General features: G+C 38.1%; 1 protein-coding gene across 1 annotated transcript in view; it reads left to right on the forward strand.

Annotated features, from left to right (window-relative positions):
• Nucleotides 1-466: 466 nt before the first annotated feature.
• LOC104619842 (rap1 GTPase-GDP dissociation stimulator 1-like) overlaps nucleotides 467-9,155 on the forward strand; it is a gene marked incomplete at its 3' end in the record, with an annotated part of 25,896 nt that continues 17,207 nt past the window's right edge. Inside the window, exons 1-5 of the mRNA XM_010285869.1 lie at nucleotides 467-497; nucleotides 931-990; nucleotides 5,773-5,883; nucleotides 6,749-6,871; nucleotides 7,036-7,161. Of these exons, the coding sequence (XP_010284171.1) occupies nucleotides 467-497; nucleotides 931-990; nucleotides 5,773-5,883; nucleotides 6,749-6,871; nucleotides 7,036-7,161 (451 nt within the window). The remainder of the gene's footprint in view (nucleotides 498-930; nucleotides 991-5,772; nucleotides 5,884-6,748; nucleotides 6,872-7,035; nucleotides 7,162-9,155) is intronic.

Genomic DNA, 9,155 nt, shown 5'->3' on the forward strand with positions numbered 1-9,155 from the left:
AAGCTTTATTTGCTCTTAACACTTACCAGCCCTTCTAGATTTCTCTACCTCCAATTCACACCTTTTTTACATTTCATTATGAAGTAAATATAATACCACATTCCTAGACGAGGAGACCTGGAGCCTTACTTCTATTACTACTGCCCTCAATTTTTCTACTTGGTATGCAGGCACATTTGTTACCATAGGGTTATATGGGAGATGCCACAGACCAGGCATTATTTTTATTTGAGGGAAGAGCATTAAAAAAATACTGTGACAAAAAAGGAGGCTTACAGCTACATGATTTTGCAGGCAGCCACACAAGTAAGAATGCAGGTCAACTTCCCATTTTTTTAATTAATAAATTGCTAGACAGACCCAGCAGCTATTTCCCAGTATTATGACTTGAAATTTTAGTTTCTTCAGACCGCTTCTTACACCTTCCAGCTAACCTTGAACTGCAGAACTCTAGCAGTTTATCAACATGGACTCTTATCCCTCAACTGTTACACAGGGTATGTTTATAATAGAGACTTGTGTTCCCTGCCCTGGTGATACAGTAGATTTTTCAGAAAATCAGAGCCAAAAGGAGACCAGATGATCATTTCAACAAGAGAAAACAAGAATGAGTTATTCTCTCTCTGAATCCAAAATTACATTGTGGAACTCATCACCAGTCTACGTTCTGGAAGCTAAGTTACAAACAAGTTCAAAATAAATACTTTTATGAATTTAAGTGCTATTAAACAAAACTTCCAGCAAAGAAAATCCTTAAGGAGTTGATTACTAACAGTTGAGAAAATATACCAGGGAAAGGATACGTACTGTCTTTTACTGTTCTTTGATCATCTATTACCAGAGACATTACACTGGGCTAAAAACGGACCTCTATTGTAAGAAGTTACCACATATTTATGTTCTGGAAAAACACATTAACTTGTCTTCCAGCTTTTAATAATAATCATCATCCTCCTCCTCCATGGAAGAATCTTCTGAAGTATACTAAAGGTAAGTGGCAGAAGAGTAAGTTTAGTATGTGAAATTACCAAAGGAAGAGGCAGCAGTAAAGGAGACACACAAGGCAAGGCATTCAACCGGAGTAAGTTGTTTTACGCCCTCAAATTGGATCATACCGACTTCACACTGCTTAGGAGCCAAACAGTAATAAATGATACCAAATATAACATTTAATATTGCAAAATACTGTCTATATTTCCTCTAGAAAAAAAAAAATAGAGAACAGCTCCCACACATGTGAAAGGCTATAAAATGAGGGGGGGGGAAAAAAATCAGATAAGGCATTGCCTTTTTCAGGGGGGCATAATCAGTCACTGAAAAATAGAGATGTGTGGGATTCCTTCTTTCTCACTCCCCAAGGACTTTATAGGTCAAAACTTGCGCTGGGAATTGATACAGCAATGGTCCAAGGGATCCAAACAGCTCACACCTCATGAATCTTTCCCCACCGCAAAGGCCAGATGAAACCTCTGTGGTACGGCGTGTTTTCTGCATTATTGTTTCTGCTTTCATTAGGATGATCAAAAACAAGCTCCCACAGCAAATGTCTGGTTCTTATGCCTCTACTCAGTAGCTTATGCACAGATTTATGTGTGAATTAATAATCTAGCCCTTCAGCTCAGGAAAAAAGCTTTTTGTAATCCAACCTCCAGAGATTTCTAAATTCAGACCCTGCAAGTAATCACTGCGAAAGTAAAATTAGAGCTTTCCAGACCAGAGCCTGAGTCCATTTCCCCCTCTTCTACAGTGAATTACTAAAGCTGACCAGCAAGATTCTGATACAAAAATGCTGATGCAAGAGGACAAAAAAAAAATATTCCTTGAGAACACATTTATTCTGCTAAACCCCTCCTCAGAAGCCAGGCAGGGAGGCACTCCCCGCTGCCCGACCAGCTGGCTAGCCTGGCTGGCTTCTTTCCAGCCTGCCTGCCAGCCGGCCAGGCAGCAGGCCAGCGTGCCAGGCAGCCCCTGGCTGGGGAAGAAGCACATTTGCAAAAAAAAACCTGAAACAAAATTGTTTTGTTTTGCCTGAAGTTCCACCACATCAACGTTCTGTTCCGGCATGGGATGAAACAAAATGTCAACAACGCAGAATTTCCCACAAAACAGAAATACCCTCTTCTGGCCAATTCTAGTCACAATCCATATGTGTGCTGTTGTTATTGCCTCTCCACAAAAATAACTGTCTTACAGTGCCTGCTTCAATTCCACTTCAGAAGCATGGACTTAACGGCAATGAGTACTGAAGAATAGGTCCCATGTCGGTCAAATTAATCAAGTTTTTATAAATAACATAAAACATGATAAAATTCTTAATACCTGAGAACAGGGTTCAGTATTTTAAAACTGCTACAGTTAAATACTGCCTTCTGCAAGACTTTTATAAAAATAGCTCTTTAGTCAGCTTACTTGGTCAATGCTGCTGCTTATAGTACTAACTTCACAACACTACAGACTGTAACCAGAGGGATATTTTACAAGGACTTTGTCATCATGCATATGGTGTTATTCTACCGATCTATTCCCTGGAGAACTAACAAAGCACCTGGATTTCTAATTACCACTATACCAACCCTAATTACCACTATACCAACCTCATGAGTGACCAGCAATGCAGACTGTTCCCTGCTATTTGTAAAATAACCTCCTCCCACTTAAGAGATCCGGTTGCCTTTTCATCTTTCTATATATCTTAACTGTATTAGAAATGCAGTTGCAAATACCACAGTTGCTCTAATTAGGGGATAGGGCACTAGAAGATAAATGCATTACCTCATGCCAACATATTTTGGGTCTTGATAAGGATGAAGTCAGAGTTCAGTAGATAATTCATTCCCACCAGCTCCTAATTTATTTCATGTTGCCCTAGCAGCAGTTGTAGACTTCTGCCGACTCCCACTAGCTCTAGTATAAGATCAAAGCTGCTTTAACTGTCAGGTCGCTCAGGTGATTGTTTTGTTTTGTAAGAAAATTGCATTCTACCTGTACTTCATGCAGACAGAATCATTTATTCAGCAGGCTGTGGCAGGAGAACTGGACAGAAATGGAAACAAGTGATTATTAATTTTTTTTAAACCAATCAAAGGAAATCATCCTTGTTGTACATCTATCTGTTCCATGAGGTTTCAGCCTGTTTTCATTAATAAAAAAGGCAACAAATCCAAAGTCATCTGTTTTTCTTAGAAACATTGATCTCTTATCAATTTTATGCCTGTGCTGCCCTTAGCACATGTTTCTGAAGAGGCCACAAAGACAAACACAGTTACTTTCAACTACAAAGCCTTTCCAAGGGACATCAATACATACAACCTCAGTTTCTCAGTCAGAATGAAAAATATTGACGTTTCCCCAAATAGATTTTTAACCTGATGAATCCAGCCATTTTTCTAAAGATGGCATCCTGTTTAAAGCACAAAAAAGAATTGTCATTGTTCCTAAATAACTGCTTTTAATTTTTTAAGCCAAAGAATTTTTCTGCTCAAAGGACAATAATAGCCTTTATGTCCTGCCTCCCATCCTTTAGTTCATCCTCTCTTCAAAACAGCTCAAGACACTTCTGGTTCCTCTGAAGTAAATTCCTGTATGCACTAAATTCATGCATTCTAATTTTAAAAAAATAATAATCTCACATCAACTAATGGACACATTAAGAAAAGAGAAACTAGTGAACCCATCAAACAACAAAAATAAATGATGAATTATTAACCCTCAGCTGAAGAATTTCTAGGCCAAGACTCATGACTCATCTTTTTCAACGAAACAGCTTGTGAAGTAAAAATGTTATTTTACTACAGTTTTGGTAACACCTTACATTATATTCTACTGTAAGTTAACTACTACAGCCATCAGTTTTCCAGCATTATTTCTTACATTAATTTCAACTGCTTTAGGTCTTTTTGCTTGCAGAAAGTAGATGGAAGACCCTTCAGATTGAAAGGGTGGAAGATTGATTTAGAACAAATCAATGAAATAAATGGTAACCAATTGTCAGGACTCAATATTATTCCCCAGAGTTTATAAGGAATTAAAAAAATGAATCATCAAATCATTAACTGTGACATGCAGAATGCCATTGAAAACAACTACAGGATTAATAGGGTGGGAAGCAGGAAGAGTGGCATGAGTTTACAAAAATCAGTTGCAAGGAATGAAGGGTATTAAAGTACAGAAATCTGATCTCTGTACAGGTAAATTGTAGGATTGCAGTAAAGCACAGAATTATTTAAAGATACAATAAAAGAGGAAGGAGTCTATATGACTTCTGTGGAGGCAAGTAATGCTCAACCTCCCTCTCTTTAAACATATTTTTAAGGAGTTGGCAGAAGATGAATAAAAGAGATACTGTTAACAATGCATTTCGATTTCTACAAGTCTTTCAATAAGGTTTATCACCTAAGCTATCTTGGGATATGAGAGAAGGTTATCTGATGAAGACTGAAGGGCAGAATAAGACTGCTTTCAGAAGAGAGCCATAATTATTACAGGTTACCTTTGCTGGAACCCATATTATTCGATATATTCATAAATTATCTAGAAACAGTGGAATAGTAAAGAGGTTTTGGATTATTTGGAGTACTCAAAATTAAAACCGATTGTAGAGAGTTGCAGAAAAGTCCTGCTATCCTGTATGACTTGGGATAAAGAGGCACATCAAGTTCAGTGTCCATAAATGCAGAACAACATATATGGGGAAAAGATGGCCTAATTATGAATAATGGTGGAGTATAAATCAACACCCTCTGCCCTGAAAAGATCAAGTCCTTTTGAATACCTGCACAAGACACATTCTCCAATAGACAAAGGATTAAAACACTAGAAAGAAAACAAAGCATTACAATCTTTGTCTTAACCCCAGTCTAGCTGTATCTTGAAAACACTTTTGAAGTCTAGCTCCTCACCTAAGAAGAAAGAAAAAGTAAGCTGCAAAAAGATTGAGGTAAGTTATCAAAGCTTCCATAGAGGAAATATTAAATGAACTGGCAGAAGAATTAAAGCAGGCATATAATAAAAATCCACCTAGTCATGACAAGCATGGGAAAAGCAAATAGCAAAGGGTCATGCCTTTCTCTTACTACAGAAACCCAAAGGCCATTAGCTTTGAGCTTTTCGATAGATATTTTAAAACAAAGGGAAGTATCTTCCTCTTACAACAGTGAAACTGTGGAATTTAATGTCACAATGTGGTGTGGAGATAAAAAGTATGAATTATCTTAAATAGGTAACTAAACAAATTCATGGAATAAAAGTCCATCAAAAAATGTATTAAATACATTGATGTAAATACAAGGTATGTTTGTAAAGGCCAAGGTTACCAGAAAGTAAGAGAAGTGTATTACCATACCTGTTTCATTCTTGTATTCTTTCAGTGCCTGCTACTGGCAACTATCAGAGTAGATATACAGCTAGTTGAACTGCAAGTAACATCTTTATCATAAAGAGGTATTTAGAAATGACAGGCTTGATTTGGATTCTCTGATTATTCTTCTCCCTACCTCAAACTCTGCCACAGTTATTATATGTTAATTTCTTTTTCCAGATAGGATTCATCTCTGCATATTTATACCTGCACAAGAGCTACGTGCTGTCTGAGAAATAGGCCAAACCTTTACCCTCATGCTCTTGGATTAAATGAGTTAATATGAGCATATTTAGATCTGGACCCTTCAGGAGATGATCTTATGGTCAGCCATTGCCACTGAAAAGAAATACCAGAAAGAACTCAAAATATTTTCCATACCGGCTTACCACAGTTTTCCATCCCATTCTGTTTAGAAACCCTGAGTCAGCACCTGGAGTACCTTGGGCTCTGTGGAGATGACACAGAAGCTGAAGATCAGATCCTTGAAAGTCTGAATGGGATTCTCCTGGCTCTTACTGAAGATAGCTAAGTATCACTCCAAATCACTCTTTAACCATTTGCACAATCCAAAGGCATTCACTGCAGGTTTTAGTCTCCTGTGATAACCTGTATTACACAAAGCAATTGCTGCTGGAACTACAGCTGTCCTCAGCCTGTTTTGTTGTTTTCCTTCCTCATTGTACACTTGCAAATGTACCTGTGACCAGATAAAGCTACTGGCCACTAAAACACCTGCAGCTGCAGACAAATTCCAAATTTAATATTTTACTTATTACAAACTCCTAGGATTAAATTGAGGTGACCCTCTCAGGTCAAGATTTTAAAAAGTAGTTCCTAGCCTCCTTATAAGAAAGTCTTTAAGGTCTCTGCACATTCTCCTGAAATGACATAAACCTGCATTTATTTAAATCCCTAGCAGATGGCGATTTGACTACCTTAAGGAAAATTATACATATTTTTGATGAAAAAAGGCTAAGGGAATTGACTGTTCTAATTGCTAGTCTAATAAAAGATGCTGTGCCTACCTACAAAATTAATTGCTAGGCCATACCTCAGGAATAGAATCTTAATCCCTGATTTCCCATGCCTTATGCAAACATCCTTTTACAGCCAGAGAAGATGAAACTGCTTTCCTCTTTGCTTTGCCAGCTGTGCTTCAATTCAGCATGAAGCAGAATAATCAGCTGGAACTACACTTGCTGCAATTCAAGTAGATGACTATTCCCATATATTTAGACTGAGCCTTTTTAGACAGAGACCTTTAAGTACCTTGTTAAATCAGAACCTTGCATCCCAAAGATATCCACTCAGAACTCTAGGAAACAAAGCAGCATGTAAATAAAAGTTGCAAACCTACTGCAGGCACTGCTAACATTCTTATCATTACAGAGCAGAGATCCTACAGCCTACTCGGAGAGAGTGGGATCTTCATAACTTTGGCAAAAATCCTGAAGGGCAATCCACGGTGTGCAGTAAAAGCAGCCCAGGTGCTTTCAGAGATAGTCAAGAATGGTATGTTGTACTAAAGTGTTACTACGAGGCATATTACAGCACATTAGCTGTATGTTTCCACTCTCGAGCTTTGTTTCATGGCTACCAGCTATTAGTCTTGCAGTTACAATTATTTTATTTCAACATGGCAAAAACCCACAAGTCCCTCTCCCTTACCTACACAGAGGAAATGAAGAAGCCATGTATTGAAGCAGATTTGGTTCTAACTTTGATACCTTTGCTGGACAGCACAGACCAAGAAACGTTGCTTCATGCTGGGAGGGCTATTGGCCGTATCTGTTATGATAATCGTAAGTATCAACTTGAGAGAATCCTATTTTCCGTACCTGTAAGGCATTATTTTGTAAGGCATTGTAACCTGTAACACAATTTTTTTTTTATGAGACCTAAGCACAAATGCAACTCAGTCTCCAGTTAGATATGCAATTAAAACAGTCCAGACACCAGGCTGAATACATCCCAAACTCTGGGTTTCCCCTTATACTTTTGACTTCAAGGTGATACACCTTTGTCAGAACTGCTCTGCAACCGTAAGAGTAGCAGAGCCTCATGCATATCCTAATCAATTTTGCAGAACTGCCTTGGGCTCAAATACTGAACGGCTTTATCTTCTTCCAAAGTAATAACAGCATCTATAAAGCAAAGGACTTGTTTAAAAAGTGTGTCAGAAAAAAACCCTAAATAATAAAAAATACTTTGATATTTATCTATGCAGGGGATGGTCTTCTCTGAGGACCATTCTTTACATATAGATGTTTGTGCTCCAGATTTTTCCATAAAGCCAGTACACTATCTTGCCTGCTGGTCTCACAAATTAAACCCTTTACTTGCCCCAACGGTTCAAGATTTTTCTTTTACTTTTAATTCCCAGACTGACCAAAATATTTATTGCATACTGGAGGTAATAGAGGGCTTTTCACCCCGTATCGTCTATCCAGTTCCCTCTGCCTTCAACCTACCTTCTCTCATCTTTCCAGTGTGGACCTGCGTAGCTTTATCTAGAAAGCTATGGGTTTGACTCCCTGCACTGTTCCTATGAAATCCAAGCATGATAGGTACCTACTAGCCCCCTGCAAATTTAAATGTATTTGCCAAGGAGTGCTACATAATAGTTCAAATACAGGAAAACTTCCCCATATGGTTACATGCAAGGCTCACGCAACTACTGTACACCAGCATTACCACAGCATATGGCCACACTGCAAGTCTGCTTCACTTCTGCCAGAACACAGGCCCAGCACAGATTTGACAAGGTGACTGTGACTATAAGATACGTGCTTTAATAGTTTCTATTACTAACACAACAATAAATACATCATCGAAGAATTAGCTTCAGTGGTACCCTGACTGAACTACAGTTGTATATGCTACAATAGCACCCAGACACTCTCTGGCGCCTGTCATATGTGCTGTCATCCAAGTTGCAGTCTAGCTCTCAGCAAGACACTGCTGCAAAAAGCAGCATCATTGTACTGTTAAGCAACCACCACTTGTATTTCATAGTTCTTGGCATTCTCAAAATCATTTTAGATATTGAGCTTTCATTCATTACAAGACAAACTAGAAAAGAAAGAAAACAGTCATCGGTGTTTTCCTCAGCAATTCTGCACGTGCATGGAGGTAACTATAGTTAGTATACTGGAATCAGGACCAAATTAACTTTTACTTACTGTACTTTGTTGACTTCCTTTAAGTCACACCAATTTACACCTGCTTGAGAACCTTACTTAGCCTATAAAAATTACAAACATACCTTGAATTCAACCACTCCAAGGCTCCCTACAAAAAAAAAACGCTGAGCAACTAACATTTAAAAAACTAAAAATGATTATTCCCCTAGATGAACTTTAAAGTAGTCTGTCTCAGTGGTATCTTATAATAGCCCAGGTATTGGTAAAGTGTCTTGTTTTACAAAGAACTTTAAGAAACAAAAAAATAATCATTATTCTAACAGGCAAAAAGTAGGTATATGGACATTTGATATGAGTCAGAACACTGTTGATCCCTCAAAGCAGTCATCCCTAGGCTATGCTTTATCTTGGGTTTCTAGTTCCTTCCATCTCCCTGCCCTCCAGAACAAAAGCAGACACAGGATAATAAGGTTGAGATTCCCATTCCCTGACAGAATTAAGCCAACTCAATTTTCAGATCCATACCAAGAGATATAGTCCATCAAAACTTGCTTTAGAAGCTGCACTAGCAGTAGAGATGCTCATGTAATTGCCCTTATATATTTTTACAGCAACTTAATTCCTCAAATCAAAGTAGAGCCAGGAGGTTCAGC

Source organism: Phaethon lepturus, unplaced genomic scaffold (assembly GCF_000687285.1).
Source record: "Phaethon lepturus isolate BGI_N335 unplaced genomic scaffold, ASM68728v1 scaffold10294, whole genome shotgun sequence".
In the NCBI taxonomy this organism is placed as follows: domain Eukaryota; kingdom Metazoa; phylum Chordata; class Aves; order Phaethontiformes; family Phaethontidae; genus Phaethon; species Phaethon lepturus.